We start from the raw sequence: 20,586 nt of genomic DNA, 5'->3' as shown, positions 1-20,586 counted from the left end.
GTTCTGACACAGAAGCCACATGCTGAATCTTGTCCTAGTGACTTTAAGGGAGATTTTGTCAAGTGTTTTCCTACAATTCGGATACACTATATTTAAGGCATTAACACAGTGCGCTCAAAAATAATAAGATATGCCAATGAATGAATATCTGATCTATAAACCTGTTTGTTACCTTTAAAAATAAAAAGTAAAACAGCCGATGCTGTTAGTTTGACGTGACTATTTTGACTATTTTTCTGGAGAGTCGCCACGGGCTGACTCCAAGTGAGCAGCTCTTCCTCTCCCGGCTCCTTGTTCACACCTGCTTCCCACCAGCAATGTGGGCTACGGGAATTCTCAGCGCGGGTCTGCGAGCTCTGGGTCTGTTGGAGTTCTGACTCAGAGTGGTGGCCTGAGGATATCAACGGGACTTCATTTTTTTAAGAAAACATTTTTTTTCTATTTTCTGCACCCCTGGCATCAGAAAGGCAGCCTGTGTGGGTTATGATCGCCCTGTATCAGGTACAATCTTCCCACACACCCAGCCAGACCGCTTTGTTTACAGCCCCATTAGACAGTTCACTGAACTGTAGCCTCCATGCCCAGTGATTTGAGTATTTCACAGTCTGCTTGGGGTCAAGATCAATCAAGCATTTTGCAAAGGACTATCTTGAAGGTGTATCTTGCTACAATTTAAAAAAACCCAGTCTTGTCTCCTCAGCAAACACATCTGGATTAGAGCTACCTCTGCAGCACCATCCAGCCGTCACGAAGTCCAGATAAAGTAAAACTGTTCTTAAACCGTGAGTAGGGTGTGTCTACAGGTCTGCACTTCCCAGCAGGTTAAGGGATAATGATTTTTTCTTTAGCACTGAGTTATTTACATTTATCTCCCATAAGTAAAAACAAAGGACACAGGGCTGGGCTAAGGATTTCAGGGTTTTTATAGCCCATGTTAACAAGTTTAAGCTAATATCTGAAAAAAAGAGGAGATGCTGGTACTGTTTAAATAACTTAAGGATGCCCTGGTGTTTAATGGACTGTGCTGTTCACTGCTCAGCAATATCACCAGGAACCAGGGCCACCTGGGGTGTGTGTGTGTGTGGCTGGGGTGCACCTCCGTAGGTGGAAAGGGGACTAACCTTTGACACCTTCCCCATATGTCTCATGGGCCACCTTTTATCCCAACTACACCAAAATACCGTCATCATAGTCTTAACAACTATCAGGCAGTTATGGCTTAAAGCGTGGATAGAAGGTACTGACTTTGGAGCGTTGGCTAAGGGGCAGAGACTGCTCTCTGGGTCCCCAGGGGCGGCTCTGGCCCTGCTGTCAGCCCCAAGTGAGCCCCTGGCACTGCGCTAGGCCTTTCCCCCCTTTGTTTATTCATTTGTTTTTTTCTCTCCTGGGTTTAACTTTTGCTACCTGACTAAATATTTGCTTAATGCTACAAAAAGAACCCTTCGCACTAAACTCCCCTTGTTTTGTTCCAGAAGTACAATCTCATAGTATTCCTAGCAGCTTTACAAGTCTAAAGCTGTGTACATGCGCAGGATATGGTTTGAAAACATGCAGCGGGGTGTGTGTGTGTGTGTATTTTGTAGAAACTCTGATGCTGTGAAGAAACATCAGCCTCCCTAGAAAATGTTTCAGATTTTCTTTCAGTAAAATCTGAATTTTGTTCTTGGGATTAGGTGGGTTTGTGATTGCTAGAAAGCATACATTTTGCCCACATATTACACAGCCTCCTCTGTGACATAATTCTGTGCCAGAATAAGAATTTTATTCATCCTGGGGGAGGGTATGGCTGGAAACGGCAAGGGCCACCGTCTGCACTCTCCCGCGCGTCCTCGGGCTGCATGCAATGAGCGCTGGGGGGCGGGGCGAGCGGCGGCCCGTTGCCCCGGCGACCAGCGCGCGGCCCCGCCCCCGCGCCGACTTTCCGCACAGAGTCAGGGTTGGAAAGCAAGCGGGTCCAGGTGCTGCGGACGCGCGATGCCTAAGTGGAACGTCCGGCGGAGGCCCGTCCGCATGCTCGGACTGCTGCTGCTGGTGATCTTGAGCTTCCTGGTGCTCCGCAGGTGAGCAGACGCCCTGTCCTGCACACCTGCTTTCTCGCCTCCCCTCGCGCCGGGGGAGCCGGCCCGGGAGCGCGCGCACAGCCGCCCGCGGAGCCCGAGTCCCCACGGGGACGGCCTTCTGGTCCCGTCTGATCTGGAGCGCCGGCGCCCGGTCCTCTGCGCCCCCAGCGCCCTGGGTGACGCCGGCGCTGCGCTCCCGGTCCCCGGGCGTCTGTACGCAGGGCTCCCCATCCTTTTCCGCGGGAGGTCCGCAGAACTGGCCTTGAGACCCTTCTCCGACAGTCCCAGCTCCATGCGCCCCTAGCCCTCCTGCTGAGCCCCAGATCCCCAGCTCTTCTCCCAGGTCCCCACATTTCCTGCCAAGCCTGCTGCGAGGCTTCTCTGTTCGGCAGAGGCCAGAGCTCCAGGGGCTCCCAGCTACGGTCACGAGGTCGCTGTCCCACGGGACCTCCAAGCCCCTGGCTTTGGGTGTAGTTGCCCCGTTCTCGGAATGATGTGTCTTCTCTCTCCACCCTCCCTCCAGTCACCAGCTCACCCCTCTTCCCATTCTCCCCCCTCCCTTACAAAGAGTTATCTGGGAGTGCGTTTAGTGATAGAATGATTTACCCACTGCCTGTGTGGGTGCCCGAGCCTAGAATTTTCCTAAACTGTGTCTGTCTACAGGATGCTGCAGCTGTGACCCTATTTTTCAGGTCGATGCCTGGCACTTTCCATGTTCAAAACCTCCAGTGTCGCTGGGAAGGCAGGCCAGCAGCGTCAGGGGCTTTGGCAGGGAAGTTAGCATGGAAGCTGAAGGCTGAGCCCGTGGACCTGCGGCAGGCACTCCACCCTCAGCTTTATCTTCTGCTTCTCTCTGCCCCCCTCGTGGCTTCTCTGGACTTCCTCTGGGAGATAGGGACGTTTGGGAGGGAGAGAACTCTTTCCGTTTACGCCTTTCCAAGACTTAGGCGTCATCTTTGTTTTGGAGATCACAGGGAGGGTGTCACAGGGAGGGTGTCACAGGGTTGTTGGGAGAAGGAGATGGTGCTCTTCTCCCTCTGGGCTCAGCAAACTTAGGAGGCATCTTGTTTTCCCAGTTGTTCCCAAGGCTCTGCCATCCTGTCTCTGATCCTAGCCCTTCCTCTGAGGACTGGCCCTGGCTCTTGTAGACGCAAGGCTGCTGCACACCCGGGAGGGATTCCTCCGAGGAGACACAGCAGGAGCCTCTGGCATACAGCCCGGTATCCAGGAGCCCACACCCCCAGGGAGGCAGGCCCGAGGTGTGCGAGGAGCATGTGCCTTGTGTTTGGAGGTCAGGGATGTGGCAGCCCATGCAGGGAACCCACACAGGTCACCGTGAAGGGTGGCTCCGAGGGGCTTGAGATGGGCCAGGTAGTACACCCCGACGGTCTGCAGGAGCGGGTGCAGGAAGGAGGCTGGTACTTGTTGGTGTCTGGAGGGACAGAAGGTGCAGAAGCACGGGCTGTCGCAGGTGAGCGAATGTGTCCCCACCTGGTGGAGTGGCCGCAGGAAGGGTAGGTTGGGGGGGCTTGTGGGGCCACCCGGGAACAGCAGCAGAGAGGGTGAATGGCTGGGACTCACGCCCTGGAAGAGTTTTGGCATGTTTAGGAAAGACGTGGCTTTTCCTGCTGTGCTGTCTTTCTCAGCAGGTAAGATAGAGGCCAGAGAAGCTCTGAATTAGTTCAGGGCCACCTCTCAGGGTCCTCTGGAGTACTTGTCTTCCGGGCACCGTTCGGACTGTATCACGTCACGGATGCCTTTTGCCCAGTTCCTGCTGTCCAGCTTGGCTGGGCACCGAGGACTGTGTGTGGAGGCCACAGAGCCAGCACCTTCTTTGTTGCTCCCTCTTTCCTGCCTTACGCTAAGGTGACCGGGTCATGAGCTGAGTGGGGGCCCAGCTCCCAGCTGTTGTAGGGAACGTGGGTGTGACCAGTGCCACAGAGGTCACACAGGGACTGGCTGCTCAGCCAGCGGCCTCGCCCCTGAGCTGTCAGGGTCAGAAGGCAGGTGTTTGGGTGGGGGAGGGGCTGCTGGGTTGCGGCTTTTGTTTTTCTCGTGAACTTTACCTTGGGCTGGTTCATGGTCAGTCACAGCTGTTTGATTACATCATACCCAAGAAACAGAAGGACCAAGATGCCTTTTGAGGAAGATTTCAACCTTCGGTTTTTTAGTTTGTACAATGGTCTTAAAAAAAATTTACCTTCACTGCGGTATAGTCGTCAGGCAATAAACTGCACGTTTAGCAGGTAGAGTCTGCTGGGGTCTTTGTGTGTGTGTCTGTGTTTTCCACATCTGAGATATTTTTTTCTTCTTCTTTTTTTAAATTTTATTTTATTATTTTTTTTATACAGCAGGTTCTTATGAGTTCTCTATTTTATACATATTAGTGTATATATGTCATGCTGGGTTTTGATGTACGTACCCACCCACCTGTGGAACTACCACCGCGGTTACCATAGTGAAGGCATCCATCAGCCGCAGAAATGTGCATGTGCCTCTTGCATCTCTCTGCTCCCGCCTCCCCACGAACGCTGATGTGTTGCTTTCGGCCACGGGGTATTAGTTGGCATTTTCTGGAGTTTACAGAAGTGTAATCCTCTGTCTTGGTTGGCCTCCCCCTCTAGCGTGTTACTTGGGATCCAGGAACCTCGGCTCTGAGCCTGTCATTCTCCACTAGCACAAAAATGCCTGCTGGGCCTGGTTCCCACTCAGGACTTTTCCTCTCAGCATCAGCGCTTCACTGAACAGCGACCCAGGAGCTCTGCGTCTCTCCAACCCTAGACGTTGGCTGGCAGAGTCAGCAGCCGGGAGAGCCCGCCGGGTGGGCGCCCGCATCCTGCCTCCCACCTCCTTTGGAAGGCCTGTCTCTTAGCTGCTCCTGCCCTGCCTTGTCTGGGTTCCAGACCCCCGTTCCTCCCGTGCCTCTCAGGCTCCTCAGTGAGGGCAGGTCCCTTAGCCACGGAACCAGGCCACTTTCTCTGGTCCAGATCACGGCCGGTCCCGTACTGCGGGGGCATGTGCACAAGGTCCCTTCCTGGGCGTCTGTGAAGTCACTGATTTTATGAGCTTTGCCTGTTCTGGGCGCTGCTCTGCGTGGGGTCTGAGTCATCGCCCCTGGAACACTCCAGCTCTTTGAGCGCCATCCCTCTTGTGTTCTGGCAGTGAAGCTTGCAGCCTCTGGAAATGTCACCCCTGACAGGCGTGGGGAAGAGGGGAGGGCCAGGTATCTGAGCCCCTGTGCCGGAGGAGAGGGTGGGCGTTGAGAGTCGGAAGGGGACCCAGTGTCTCAGTGAACGCACGGACAGTGGAGGTGTATTTGTGATCAAGGGACCAGGGTGCCCAGGAGACCAGCGCTAAGAGCTCCAGAGCCTCGGTCCCCCAAGCATCAGGACGTGGGCCAAGGAGTCCTCTCCCCCTTGGGGCGAGGAAGGAGCCACCAGTGAAGTAAAAGCACTTCATCTTCGATGATGTGACCCTGGCTCCCATCGTATCGCCTGGAATGCTCTTCTGATGAAGAGGCAGGAGATGCCGGGGCTGAGAGAGACCGTCTCAGTACGCGTGGGGCCTGCAGAGGACCCTGGAGCCCAGGCCCTGCCCTGGCACCCAGCAGCGGGGTGTTTGCAGCCCCCTCTCCACTCGGTTTTACCTTTTGCTTAAATCGATTGCTCTGGATGTTAAAGGCCATTGAGAAGGAGTCCCCTTATGTGGTGCCTCCCCTGGGATGGAAGGGCCGGGGATCCTTAGAGGCTCACGGTAACGAAGCAGACGTTTCTCAGCAGGGCTCCGTGGACGGAGACCCTTGGTGGGTGCCCCGTGCTTCCACCCTCACCCTCCGAGGGCCGGTTAGCGGGGCTGTGCCTTTCAAGAGCACATTGCATTGTTCTTGCAAAGGCTATTTTGTGGGTAGGTAATCTAGGAAGAGGATCAAATCTTCAAATAATATAAAGGGGAAGATAAGGCCCCCCAGTTCTGGCCCCTGGGCACCCCTCTCCCTGCCCAGAGGCTTCCCTGATCACAGTTTCTCTCCGGAGTGTTCTGTGCACATAGAGACATGTAGACGTTACCCTGTTGGTTCACGGCTCATGAGTTATTTAAACTGCCCCCTTCTGAAGGCCATCCATGGCTGCCAACCAAGTCGCAGTGAATATCTGTTGGAGATATTTCTGTACATAGAATTGCTGACCGTATGAGATACTCATTTTAAATCTTGATCGACATTTATAATAAGTAAGTAAATAGCGCATTCTGTTTCTGTTGGATCAGCCTGAGCTCTGTAGGCTCAGGAGCAAATTCCACTTAATCTGTGTGGGTAGAGTCTTTGTGTCCTGTAAGAACTAGCCCAGCTCTCGTCTGTCTCGGTGGGTAAGTCCCACGTGTTGGATTTTAAAAACCATTTATTTGCAATACGTTGTGCCCTGTTTAATGAAATCCTTTTATTCTGATTCCATGAGTGTCTCTGAGATCAGAGTCTTGTCATCGGGGCGCCCGGGGGGTTAGCTAACAGAGCTTTCATCTCTTGGCACTTTTTCTGTTTATGCTGCTGTCGACGGAAATTCTCCCGGAAGTGAGAGCAGTGTCACGTGACACCCGATCACTCTTTGTTGTTGGTATGTGGTTGATTTCGAACGAGGAGTTTTTGTTGCTGCACGATTGGGTCTCAGGGTTTCCTCTAGTAAACGCTTGTTCACATACAAACTCCTGCGGGCTTTAGGAGATGCTGCCTGGCTTGGCCTGCTGGAGCCCGGGTGCGTGACCCATTCTTGACCTACCAGAGCCTCCTTGGAGGGAAGGGCAGGCTGCAGGGTGCTGCACGATGGCCAGGCATCTCTGCAGAATGAGTGACTTGCTTTTGGATGGAAGGCCCCAGCCCTTTGGAAACATTAAGGCCTCTCCCAGCAAATCAGGAGCCAGAGCCTGCCGGTCCCACCGTGACCTCAGTTCTGGTCGGTGTCTGCGGCACTCACAGGGATGCCCTCTGGCTCAGCCGGGACGTCTCAGACCGGCCCTCATCAGCCTCATTCAAGGAGCTGGAGGGATCTGGCCCTTCTACCTGCCGCTGCCCTGGGAGACCCTCTCCGCAAGCGGAGGATCGCTTCCTGGGCTCACCTCACAGGAAGGAGGTGGTAAGCTTGTCACCCGCTCATCTGTCCGTCTTCACCCAGATGCGTCCACTCGGCACTTGTGACCATGTCCAGTGACATGCAGCCTGGGCCCCCTCCTCAGGATCTGCACGGTGATGGGGTAAGGTGCGGGCAGCCTCCTTCCTCCCCCCCGCCCCGCCCCCGTCCCCACCTGACGACCTCCCTCCCCACGGGGAGCCAGAGCCCCATCTCTGCTTCACATTTCCCTGACAACCTGCTGCTGTGTCCCTAGAAGGGATGGCGGCGACAGGGTGGTGGGGGCCCCGCCGGGGGTCCTGACACGCTGCCTTCTCCCAGGAGCCCCTCCGGAGCCGCGTCAGTTGGGGCCAAGGCCAGCTGTCCAGGTCATTCTTGGACCAAAAGGCTGCTCATCCTACAATGAATCGAAGACACAAAGGCGACAGGAATTAGAAGAAAGTGTAAATATGAGCTCCAGCTGGAAAGAAGGCAGGGGCCCCTGTTCTTACCAGAAAAGTTCACCAGGAATGAACTGCTCACAGGAAAAGCAGCAGAAAGTAGGGGTCCCCGGGGCTAGGTGGGCTCCGTGCTAACAGGCCTCCATCAGAAGGAAGGGCCTCACCTGATCCAGCTGCACAGCTCATGGTTGTTTTATTGTGACTAGTTAGCTACTCAGGAAGCTGGAGGTTGTTACTAGTGTTAGGAGCACCGGTACTGATGGTCATTATCTGTGTTAATAACCATTTACGTTGTTGTTTACGAAGCTCTAACGTGTATCACCTCGTTTTCTCACGGTGAATTCTTTGGAGAAACCCAGCATTTATCATCCTCATTTTCTCAGTGAATTCATCCCTTTTATTAATGTATCAAGAACTTGCCTAGTTACCTACAAGAAAATCCTCAGAAGCAGTTGAGTTCTCCAGAATTTGGAATTTGATGACAGCTCTAGCTTTTGTGGCTTGCAGTGTTAATTTCATGCCTCTTAATAAGCACTGAGAGGAAAAAATTTTTTTAATCTAGAAAATGATAGGATATAAAAAAAACCGGCAAAGGGAAGCTCCATCCAGGAGGAGACTGTATATACACGTATATCAAAGGAGAAGATGCAGGTTACTGCTTCTCAGACTTTACCCCCGGGGTCAGGTTAAAATGCAGACTCTGATTCAGTAGGTCTCAGGTAAGGCCTAAGTGTCCGCATTTCTAACGAGTTCCAGGTGCAGGTACCGAACCAGGAGGCAGAGGTGCCTAATGGCTAGTCGTCCACTGGGGGACAGACCATGAGTGTGTGTCACCAGCAGGGACTGTGTTGGAATGAGGGGGTCCCAGAGAGCCCCCTCCCCGCCTGCACCTTTGCATCTGCCTGGTGTGGGGAGGGAGGCTCTCACAGATGGAGAGGGAGAGGGAGGAGGGAGGAGGGACAAGGGAGGAGGGAGAAGGGAGAAGGGAGAGACATTCTCACCTGGGCTGGGCCGGGGGCGGGCAGGTGAGGCTGAAGGGCAGGAAGCCTGCGGACCGTGAAAGCATGAAGGCAGGGTGCGTTCTTTGGGGAAGATACGGTCAAAACCCAAGGAGAGCACACTCCGCTGTGCGTGAGCTGCGGGTGCCTCAGACACAGCTGGAATAGTCAGGGGCTTGTGCAGAGGAAGGCACAGGCCGGGCAGCCAGGCGAGGGGCGGACACGGGGCCCCTAGGTCTCCTTTTGCCATCCAGGGCCTCGTCCTCCAGGGCTGGGTCGGCAGCAGAGGCCCGGGTGTTAAACGTCTCCAGCTTTGCAGACCGTGCTGTCTGTCGCATCGACTTCGCTGAGCCCCAAAGCAGCACAGACAATACATAGACGCGTGGCGGGTTATCCATGAAACTACTTACGGACGTTGAAATGTCAAGTTCATACAATTGTTTTATGTCCCAAAGTACTCTTCTTTTGATTTTGTTTCAACCGTTTAAAATGTGAAAACCATTCTCAGCTTGCAGGCTGCACACAGGCACGAGGCCACGGCTGGAGTTTGCGGGCCCCTGGCTTCTGACCGCATCCCAGTGGACAGAGCTTTCACCGTGAAATTTGCAAATTGGAGTAAGATGGCTTGGCACAAAGTCCAGCACGTAAAATATAATTAGACACTGAATTAAACGGGAAAGAAGGGAAAGATTGGGATTATTTCATATTAGGGACATTAAAAAAAATCCACTCAAGTTATTCTAATTGCAAAGTGTGTTAAAATAAATTTATTTCAAGTAGTGAGAAGATGCTTTTTTTTTTGGCTTGTGAGAAACATCTTTTATAACCGGTCTTGTTAAGCCCCTCGCTATATGCCTCACAGAAGAACGTGCCGGACACAGCTGGTGAGGAGGAGCATGTCACAGGCCCTTCTGTTGCATTTCCCTGGTGTCTGATCCTCATGCAGCCCTTGTGAGCAGTCAGGACAGGTGATGGCCCCGTGTTACAGGGGAAGATCATGCCCTCGGAGCCAGGGTCCGTTACCCATGGGGACGGCGCTACCAAGGGGAGGGCCAGGGCTCCCGTCCAGACCCTCCTCTCAAAGATCCTGCATTTGTTTTCATCCCCACGTCTGTGGTCCTTTGGGAGAACTGTATTCTGAATTGTCATTTTAAGTCACTTGGAAGGTGGAACTTTTTGGAGAAAGAAATCAGTGCTAGGTTGCCAGGTTCTCCACAGACGACCATTCCTGCGATGATGCAGCAGAGCTGGCATCCGCAGCTGCGGTTGAGGGTGTTGGGTGCTGGGGCTGAGAAGGAGACTAGGTGGAAACAGTTTCCTTTGTCCAGGACTGGCTCTAGACAAATTCCCAAGTGGCCAGTGATGTCTGTGGCACCTTCCGCCCTCTTGGCATACTGCGGTCCTGTGTCTGGCCATCCGGGGCCCCCGGCCCCTGTGAAAAGCTCAACCCCGGCCAGCGGCTCTCAGCCTTGCCCTGAGGATCTTTCTAGGACCAGTGCCTGTGCCCACCTCCAGAGGGAGTTCATTGGTCTGCGGTGCAGCCTGGGCTTCAGTTGTTTTTAAAAGTTTACCAGGGATTCAGGTATGCTGCCAGCTCTGAGAACCATCGTGGCTGCACGCAAACCCCCCTACCTCTGGTGTAGCTGAGTCTAGCTGGGCGCCAGGGAGGCCACAGTGGAGACTGCATGTGCTCTGGCCGCTCCCACATCTGCATCCACTTGGGCCCCACGCTGGTACATTGCACTGGTCAGCGTGCTTGTCCTCCGTCTCCGTGACCACAGCTGCCTGAGGCCAGCCCATTGTTCCTGTCTGGAGCTACGCTTCTCAGCTTCTCAACCTGTTACTTGGTGAAATACAATAAAAACAAATTGCTAGAAAAAGAAAATGGAGAGAAAAAATATACAAAAAACTGCCCCAGCCTTTCTTTCTTTCTTTAGTTTTTGGCCACACCCCGCGGCATGTGGGATCTTAGTTCTCCAACCAGGGATTGAACCCGCACCTCCTGCATTGGAAGGAAGTCTTAACCATTGAACCACTGGGGAAGTCCCCACCCCGAGCCTTTAAAAAAAATGTTCTTTTTAATTAAAAAAAACTTTATTGGAGTATAGTTGATTTACAATGTTGTGTTAGTTTCAGGTGTACAGCAAAGTGAATCAATTATACATATACATATATCCACTCTTTTTTTTTTATTCTTTTCTCATATAGGCCATTACAGGGTATTGAGTAGAGTTCCCTGTGCTATACAGCAGGTTCTTACTAGTTATCTATTTTATATACAGTAGTGTGTATATGTCCATCCCAATCTTCCAATTTATCCCTCCCTCCCGTTATCTCCTGGTAACTATAAGTTTGTTTTCTACATCCGTGACTTTACTTCTGCTTTGTAAATAAGTTCATTTGTACCGTTTTTTTAAGATTCCGCATATAAGCAATATCGTGATATTTGTCTTTCTGTGTCTGACTTACTTCATTCAGTATGATAATCTCTAGGTCCATCCATATTGCTGTAGGTGGCATTATTTCATTCCTTTTTATGACGAAGTAGTATTCCATTGTATGTATGTACCACATCTTCTTTATCCATTCATCTGTCGGACATTTAGTTTGCTTCCACGTCCTGGCTATTGTAAATAGTGCTATGATGAACGTTGGGGTGCATGTGTCTTTTTTTTTTTTTTTTTTTTTTTGCGGTACGCGGGCCTCTCACTGTTGTGGCCTCTCCCGTTGCGGAGCACAGGCTCCGGACGCGCAGGCTCAGCGGCCATGGCTCACGGGCCCAGCCGCTCCGCGGCACGTGGGACCCTCCCGGACCGGGACACAAACCTGTGTCTCCTGCATCAGCAGGCGGACTCTCAACCACTGCGCCACCAGGGAAACCCTATGTGTCTTTTTGAATTATGGTTTTCTCCAGGTATATACCCAGGAGTGGGATTGCTGGGTCATATGGTAGTTCTATTTTTAGTTTTTTAAGGAACCTCCATACTGTTCTCCATAGTGGCTGTACCTGCCCCAGCCCGTGACGATTAGTTTCTGCAGATGTGCAGTCGCTCTCGTCACTGGGGAGGCATCTCAGTTTCTGTCCCGACCTCAGCGAGGACCAGGCGGTGACACCACCCCGGCCTGCACAGCTGAGGAGCACGGGCTGCGGTGGGCCGTGCACACTTCCTCTCCCATGGACGGTCAGAGCTCAAGCCCTTGGCGTGTGGGCAGAGGAGAAGCCGGTGCTGGTGGCTGGTGGTGGAGGAGGGGAGAGAGCCGGAGGATGGTGCATCCGCATGGTGCACCTGGCCGGCGAGGCTCGAGTAGTCCCTTTGAAGACTGCCTCAGCCCATGTCTGGTTCTCCCGTGTCTCTTTCAATCAGCGTGTTATCTTAGCTTTTGTTTCAAAATGAATGGAAAGAACAGAAGTGATGCAGGGGCCTTTTAATTTTAATTAATTAATTAATTTTTGCGGCTGCGTTGGGTCTTCGTTGCTACGCGCGGACTTTCTCTAGTTGCAGCGAGCGGGGGCTACTCTTCGTTGAGGTGTGCGGGCTTCTCACTGCTGTGGCCTCTCTTGTTGTGAAGCACCGGCTCTAGGTGCACGGGCTTCAGTAGTTGTGGCTCACGGGCTCTAGAGCGCAGGCTCAGTAGTTGTGGCACACGGGATTAGTTGCTCCGTGGTATGTGGGATCTTACTGGACCAGGGATCGAACCCGAGTCCCTTGCACTGGCAGGCGGATTCTTAACCACTGCGTCACCAGGGAAGTCCAGGACCTTTTTCAAGCAAAGGAGAAGGTACCAACTGAAATTTGCTTTTGCCCCAACTCACTTTTGGTTTTCTGTCTCCAACTTTCCTAAATCTCCAGCTTCTCTTGCTGCTTCTCTCTGGGCCATCAGGAGACGGGGTGGAGAAGAAAGGGAGAGGTTCTCGGAGCCCCGAGTCACAGGGGTCATGTGAGGGCCTCCCCCTGGCCAACCCACAAGACACCAAGAGGCGCTTTTTGGGGACTCACCTCCTGGCAGCCCTCCCGGGTCGGGGGCTCCCTGTCCTGCTCAGGCGCCCCTCGGCCAGCACTCCTTCTCCAGGTGTAACAATTAAGACCTGGAAATTCGGTCAATGAGCAGACACCGTTTCTAACCGGTACCTCTTTCCAGGTATCTGCACCTCCAGCCCGGTGGCTGTGACCCTGAGGTGACTCGGAGGTACTGTGTCAGGTAGCTGCTGCTTTGATGTGTGTCAGATAGCCTAGCCGCGCGGGCCACTGTAGGCACCCGTATCTGCCCCCGAGTCCCCCCAGCCCCGGCACCTGAAGGCAGCTTCTCGGCCCCAAGAACCTCCTCCCTGTGCTGTGTGTGCCCTGACTTCCCTCCTGTGAGCACAGCCTCCATGTTGAAGGCTGAGTCTGTCGTGTTCCTGGCGGGCCACATGCGCTGGGGGTATGGGTGGTGCAGAGTCTGCGTGGTGCCGAGTCTGGGTGGGGCCGAGTCTGCGTGGGGCCGAGTCTGGTGGTGCCGAGTCTGCGTGGTGCCGAGTCTGGGTGGGGCCGAGTCTGCGTGGCGCCGAGTCTGGGTGGGGCCGAGTCTGGGTGGTGCCGAGTCTGCGTGGGGCCGAGTCTGGGTGGGGCCGAGTCTGGTGGTGCCGAGTCTGTGTGGGGCCGAGTCTGTGTGGGGCCGAGTCTGGGTGGGGCCGAGTCTGCGTGGGGCCGAGTCTGGTGGTGCCGAGTCTGCGTGGGGCCGAGTCTGGGTGGGGCCGAGTCTGCGTGGTGCCGAGTCTGGTGGTGCCGAGTCTGCGTGGGGCCGAGTCTGCGTGGGACCGAGTCTGGGTGGGGCCGAGTCTGCGTGGGGCCGAGTCTGGGTGGTGCCGAGTCTGCGTGGTGCCGAGTCTGGGTGGGGCCGAGTCTGCGTGGGGCCGAGTCTGGGTGGTGCAGAGAATGCGTGGTGCCGAGTCTGGCTGCCCGGCACAGGTCCGCTCGGGAAGGGTTGCGGGGGGCTGGAGAAGGAGGTGGGGAAGCCTGGCTCCGAGGCGCCCACTGAAGGCCCAGGGTGGCAAGGATGGGCACTGAGGCTGCCTGTGCTCCCTGCAGGGTGGACTGGCACAGGCTGACCCCCTTGTGGCTGCGGCATCGGCGCTTGGGGCTGCAGGCCAAAGGGCAGAACTTCATGCTGGAGGACTCGGCCTTCTGGATCTTCGGGGGCTCCATGCACTACTTCCGGGTGCCCCGGGAGTACTGGAGGGACCGGCTGCTGAAGATGAAGGCCTGCGGCCTGAACACCCTGACCACGTGAGTGCGCCCCGACACCCCGGCCACCGCGCCTCGTCACCAAGGGGGTCTCCTGGGCCTGCGTCCAGGCTTCTCTGTCATGTCGGGAGGGTGAGCCCTGCTTGGTCCTCCCCCTGAGCCGCCTGGAGGAGCATCTTCGGGCTGAGCTTTGTGAGGAAAGATTAGCAGGAGCCCAGCCCCTGAGTGGGTCTGAATGGGGGCAGCCTCCCCACCACACACTGTCAGGGGGCCGAGGCGGTGGGGACTGGGCATGGGCTGGGGTCAGAAAGAGTGACACTGGCTGAAGGAGCCCAGTGAGGGAGGCCAGTGTACACGCAGCAGGTGGTTAAGGAATCACAAATAGTCTTTCAACCGGCCCTCCACCTCGCGTGTCTACAGTAGGGGCGTGTACACCTCTCCAGCATAGCCCACGCGGTTTGCAACCTTCCTTTCCTTATTCTTTCTTCAGAGTAAGAACCTCTGTCCTGTTCCAAGGTTTGGAATTCTGGAGTCTTCTTTAAAAATAAGACTGATGATTAGGGTTTCTTCTTACCCTACTTTTGTTACCGACTAGGGTTCTTGGACTCTTTAATCAATAGAATTTGATAGGAGGCCACGCGAGGAACTCAGGCAAGGCTTGACTGGGACTCGTTCTGCAGCACAGGGAGGGAGAACAAGTAACAGCTGCCCTCGCTGCTCCCGGAGGGGGCCAGGCTGCTCCCTTAAATGGGGTGAGGGTGGGGCAGGTCCAGGGGTCCGGCCGGAGGGGCGGCTTAGGTGGTCTGCCTGCCCCCTTGGTGCTGTGTGTGCAGGGATCGTGCACCAGACTCTGCTTTTGCCCCCAACACCCCAGAAGTGTTAGTTGGGTTTGTGGCCTTTTTGTACCTTGTGGTTGATAATTTGCCCCCTGCGCAGGCCTGCAGTTATTTTTAGTCCCTCATAGTTTCTTTGTATCTGCTGTTGGAGGAGACGTTTGTCCCGGTGCAGGTCCTGCAGCAAAGGGCCCAGGGCCCAGACTGTCCCACGTGTAACTGATCTTCCTATAAAGTGACTTCTTTTTCTTTGAGGAGGAGAGAGGCTGATGGGAGGGGTGGGGGAAGGAGTCACCCAGGCCTCCTGGGCCTTCTCTCCCCCTTTCCAGGGAGACGGCCTGCCTGGCTTCTCCGAGGCCCCAGGTCTCTTCAGTGTGTTCTCGGTTCCAGCTTGACACCACTAAGGCAATGTACCTAAGAAATACATCTTCAACCATTGTGAGGGGTTTTAGGGACGGAGGTGCTCATTTGGGAGACAGAGCGGGATAAGTGGAGAACTCATGCCGGTAATTATCATTTCTACCACAGCTACGTTCCGTGGAACCTCCACGAGCCGGAAAGAGGCAAATTCGACTTCTCTGGGAACCTGGACCTGGAGTAGGTGCCCCTGCTGCTACGAACCTAGCAATCGGAGGAAAGAAATAAAAACATCTTATTGTAGCTCCCACTCTTCTACCACAGCTACGTTCCGTGGAACCTCCACGAGCCGGAAAGAGGCAAATTCGACTTCTCTGGGAACCTGGACCTGGAGTAGGTGCCCCTGCTGCTACGACCCGGCCCGGGGCAGGGCGGTGCGGGGGCTCCTGGGGTGGCTGGGATCCCCAGGAGCACCTGGGCTCTGCCGTGGGATCACAGGGAGCCTGGGGTCTGCAGCCTGTTCTCAGGACCCGCGCGCTCTCCAGCCATGACCCCCTTACCCCCGGGGGCCCGGGCCTGCCTGCCCTGCGCCCAGACCTCTTCGCTGCGGCCCAGAGGGGCCCCATCCCCCAGGTGGGCCCTGCTCTGCAGGGTGGTCCTGCCACCGCCGGGGTGGGGGGCCGGCGGGCTCAGGCTCCCCGTCGGGACCCCTGTGCCCCCCGAGGTGCTGTGCCGACGTCCTAGGCTGGGGGCCGCTGCTGTGACCCGGCTGGGCGTTCCCTGCTCTGCTGGGGGTCGCATCCTGCCCTCAGCGCCCCCAGCCCCCCGGGGGAGGGGAGGGGAGGGGAGGGCGGGCGAGGGGAGGGGGCGGCAGCTCTGCCCTGCGGTGGTGCTGGGCCGTCCCCCCTCGGCTCCGAGGCCTGAGAGTCGGCGACACTGACCCCCCAGGGCCTTCGTCCTGTTGGCCGCGGAGGTGGGGCTGTGGGTGATCCTGCGTCCGGGCCCCTACATCTGCAGTGAGATGGACCTCGGGGGCCTGCCCAGGTGAGCGGGGCCGGGGGCCTCAGCTGTGTCCCGAGTGGAGCGGTGCTGACGCTGTAGTGCAGTCTGACGATAGCAGCGCCTGTCCTGTGTCTCCCCGCGCGCGCGTCGTCCCGGGGAAACGCGGGTGGTGGTGATGCGCTGAGGGGCTGGTGCCGCCCCAGTCCCCGAGCCGCTGGTTCACCGAGGAGATGCGGGTCTTGGTCGTGCAGCCAGGAGTGTGCGGCGGAGGGGAAGCGTCAGCTGCTCGTGTTCTTTTCCGGGAGGGAGCGGGGCCGGGGGCCTCAGCTGTGGCCGGAGTGGTCCTGTGCTCTTGTGCAAAATGCTAAGCACCAACGTAGGTTTAATTTTGCTGTTAACCTATATTTTTCATTCTGTGCTGAAGTTCCTTTTCAGAGTGAGTGGCAGCCAAAGGGCGTCATTGTAAGCGATGTCAAAGTTACTGTCCTGGGCTTCCCTGGTGGCGCACTGGTTGTGAGTCTGCCTGCCGATGCAGGGGACGCGGGTTCGTGCCCCGGTCCGGGAAGATCCCACGTGCCACGGAGCGGCTGGGCCCGTGAGCCGTGGCCGCTGAGCCTGCGCGTCCGGAGCCTGTGCTCCGCAACGGGAGAGGCCCCGACAGTGAGAGGCCCGCGTACTGCAAAAAAAAAAAAAAAAAAAGTTACTGTCCTCCTCAAATTCCACATGGCTTCTCTGCGCGGACACGGGGCTGGCCCTCTGTCAGGTCATGTCTGCTCAGATGGGCCTCACTTTCTGAAACATGGGAAGAGTCAAATCCGTCCTTCTGTTTCTTAGGGATGTTAGCAAGCATTTTTTAAAAGGGCAAGCGTTTTGACAAAGTAGAAGAGAAACAAGTTGTTTTAGTTCTAGCTTTCATCTTCAGATCTCAGGCCCTGATGAATTACCTTGGGGTGTGGTCTCCAGGGGGTCAGTAGCGTGTCTGTGGTCAGGTCAGGAGTTGGGAGGGATCAACTGGCACCATGGCCGGCCCTCGTCCTAGTCATTACTACCACTGGTGTCCAGCAGAAGGGTTTTCTGTTGACAGGCACGGGGTTCTGTCCTCCCAGCCTCCGGCCCTTGGCTTCCCCTCCCCCAGCCCCGCCGCCCTGGAGGGAAAGATGGTGCTTTGCCTCCTCCGACCAGCCTCGCTCTCATCTCCAGGGCGACCTGGGCCCTCCCTGGGCTCAGGCCGGCCCCCTCCACTGCCTCGCTACCCAGGATCCCTTCTCTGTCGCTGGGCCATCCTGCTCGGCGAGGGGCCCCCGACAAGGCTCACGCAGCCACAACGGCCTCACCACCCCTGCGGATTAGAAACCCGTGTGTCAGCGATGTCCCCGGGCTCGGGCCCAGGACGAGGACGGATTAAGTCTGAGCTGAGAAGCAGCTCAGACCTCCCTGCACCCACCTGTTCACTCAGGTCCTGTTGCGTGAGGGAAGGGCTCGTGGGTGGGCACCCCCGGGAGGCCGAGCTGGGCGCGCTGGAAACGGGCAGAACCCCAGTGGGGACGGGAAACCCGAGCTGTCCGCGTGCGATGGACGTGAGGTGTCAGACCAGAGGAGACTGCGCTCTCCTCGTCCACGGTTACCTGACACAAATTGGTAGTTTTCTGAGCCTGTTCACTTCTTGCAGATCAGGACGAGAGAAGCCTCAGGCCTTTTGTAAGAAAATATAAGTGTTTCTCAGAATTGGGAATGAGAAGGGAGAATACCTTGACTGCAGTTCTGGGAGTCACGCTCTGTGTTTACCTGGCGAGTGTGATCGCTACAGACAGGTTGCAGGAGCTCCTCCCCTGAGCTGAGCTCTGAATCCTGATGAGGCTGATGGAAATGGGGGCAGCTCGACCAGAGCGGGGAGACCGGGCCTAGCTTCTCGGCTGCCGGTTCAGGCTCCTTTTTCTGGGTGACCCTGGAAGGTGGCACCTGTGTCCTCCAGTCCCAGTGATTTCTGACCCCTTTGTGATGAGACTCTAGTGTCGATGCTTGAAAAATGGGCCTTGGGTTCAATGAAAAGCTTTTCTCTCTCTGACTGGCAGCCAGACCCATAGCCATGAATCGGAACTAGAATGGCCACGGGTGCTGGTGTCCTCGGGTGGGAAGCAGGCCCGGATCCATGCCCGTGTCTGCCCCGAGGCCTGGCTGAGTGGACGTGGGGGGAGACTGGTCTCCACACTCACTCCTGGGCTCTCTGAAGCTGGTTCCTCTCACCCATCACCCTGCCCAGAGCAAACCCCCAGACAGTAAAACTAAACATCCCTCCCCTTTTCGTTCAAGCTGGTTACTCCAGGACCCCGACATGAGGCTGAGAACAACTTACAAGGGCTTCACCGAAGCAGTGGACCTTTATTTTGACCACCTGATGGTCAGGGTGGTGCCACTCCAGGTAAAAACGAGCAGACCCCTCTTTGCCCTCTCCGTCCTCCCACTGGTGGTAGAGAGTCCAGGTGAAGCTCCCGGACCAGGGCTCGCAGCCCTTTGCACACGGGACACCTTCCCCCCAATGCCTGGGATGTGCATTTGGAGGGCCTTGAATGGTGGTCTTTGCAGAGGTCCGTCTAGTGCAGTGTTGCCTTAGGTGGGATGCAGACGTTGCTGGCGCAGTGCCGGGGCTGCAGCACTTGATGCCTTGGTAACTGGAACACCCACCCGTCTGCATCCCAGGAGCACAGTGGTCCGGCTCTGGTAGAGGGGAGCTTGTGTGGATAGGCCCTCGCCTGTGAGGTGGCAGGACATCTTGTCGTTACAGTTACCACTGATGACTTTCCGAAGCGCATCCTTCTGCCACCGAAAAGGTGCTGCGCGGTATAAGGTTATTATTCAAAACATATGTCTTAAAATGCATTTTGGGGAGAAAGTATCTTAACTTGGCATCTAATAATTGGAAGCAATGAAAGAGCAGGAATGGGAATAATTAACTCAATTGCGTCTGTAAGTGTGACACTGAGAAATTTGTACATCAGTAAAATATTAGTTCATCGATAAAAATTGTTTTTGAGTCAGTGGTTTGGGATACTCACAGCACACATAGATCAAGGGAACCGTTGATCATTTGTAGGGTAGGCAAATAAAATGCAGGATACCCAGTTCAATGTGAACTTCAGATAAGCAAGGAATAATTTTTTTTTATTAACATATATCCTAAATATTGCATGGGACATACTTAACGTTAAAAAAATTTATTGCTTATTTAAAAATTATTCATTGTAAATTCACGTAGTATAACTGGGTGTCTTGTATTTTTATTTACTAAATCTGGCAGCCCCAGTTATGAAAGAAGCAAGAAGCTAGGAAAAGTATTAGCCTAGACTTTTACAAGGAAGATGGGATTACCGAGGTGATTCAGTGAGTTGTAGTAGGCTGGGTGGGCGTGGGCGTGGAGGCTGTGTCACGAATATGGCCCAGAAGCATTCTTAAGCATGGAAAGGGCATCCCCAATCCATTAAAAAAAATTTTTTTCTGGGTATAACAATTATTTTTTTATTACGGTTAAATATACATAACAAAATTTACCATTTTAAGCATTTTTAAGTGTCCAGTTCAGTGGCATTAAGTGCATTCACATTGTTGTGCAGCTGTCACCACCGTCATCTCCAGAACTGAAACTGTCCCCATTAACACATTATTGACCGGGGGATTTTTGCAGAAACTAACGCCTGTGACCATAATATGTCTCCCGTCAAGAATGTGTTAAACACGAACTCCCATTCTCCCTTCTACGTAGCCCTGGCACCCACCATTCTACTTTCTGTCTCTGTGAATTTGACCCCTCTAATGACCTCATCTAAGTAGAATCATACAGTACTTGTCCTTGGGTGACTGGCTTGTTTCACTGAGTGCACTGTCTTCAAGGTTTATCCATGTTGTGGCATAGGTCAGAATTTCTTTCCTTTTTAAGGCTGAGTGAGATTCCATTGCACGTATATACTGTTTTGCTTTATCCGTTCATTAATCAGTGGACGCTTAGGTGTTTTTTTGTTTTTTTTTTACATCTTTATTGGAGTATAATTGCTTTACAACGGTGTGTTAGTTTCTGCTTTACAACAAAGTGAATCAGTTATACATATACATATGTTCCTATATCTCTTCCCTCTTGCGTCTCCCTCCCTCCCATCCTCCCTATCCCACCCCTCTAGGTGGTCACAAAGCACCGAGCTGATCTCCCTGTGCTATGCAGCTGCTTCCCATTAGCTATCTACTTTACGTTTGGTAGTGTGTAGATGTCCATGCCACTCTCTCTCTTCATCACAGCTTACCCTTCCCCCTCCCCATATCCTCGAGTCCATTCTCTAGTAGGTCTGTGTCTTTATTCCCGTCTTACTCCTAGGTTCTTCATGACAATTTTTTTTTCTTAGATTCCATATATATGTGTTAGCATACAGTATTTGTCTTTCTCTTGCTGACTTACTTCACTCTGTATGACAGACTCTAGGTCCATCCACCTCACTACAAATAACTCAATTTCGTTTCTTTTTATGGCTGAGTAATATTCCATTGTATATATGTGCCACATCTTCTTTA

At 54.3% G+C, this 20,586-nt stretch overlaps 1 protein-coding gene across 1 annotated transcript in view; it reads left to right on the top strand.

Annotated features, from left to right (window-relative positions):
• Positions 1 to 1,980: 1,980 nt before the first annotated feature.
• Positions 1,981 to 20,586, top strand: part of GLB1L2 (galactosidase beta 1 like 2) — a 46,148-nt gene continuing 27,542 nt past the window's right edge. Inside the window, exons 1-5 of the mRNA XM_024131185.1 lie at positions 1,981 to 2,060; positions 13,685 to 13,882; positions 15,202 to 15,270; positions 15,979 to 16,074; positions 18,343 to 18,451. Of these exons, the coding sequence (XP_023986953.1) occupies positions 2,011 to 2,060; positions 13,685 to 13,882; positions 15,202 to 15,270; positions 15,979 to 16,074; positions 18,343 to 18,451 (522 nt within the window). The 5' untranslated portion in view covers positions 1,981 to 2,010. The remainder of the gene's footprint in view (positions 2,061 to 13,684; positions 13,883 to 15,201; positions 15,271 to 15,978; positions 16,075 to 18,342; positions 18,452 to 20,586) is intronic.

Source organism: Physeter macrocephalus, chromosome 16 (assembly GCF_002837175.3).
Source record: "Physeter macrocephalus isolate SW-GA chromosome 16, ASM283717v5, whole genome shotgun sequence".
Taxonomy (NCBI): domain Eukaryota; kingdom Metazoa; phylum Chordata; class Mammalia; order Artiodactyla; family Physeteridae; genus Physeter; species Physeter macrocephalus.
This window is presented reverse-complemented; position numbering and strand designations above follow the sequence as displayed.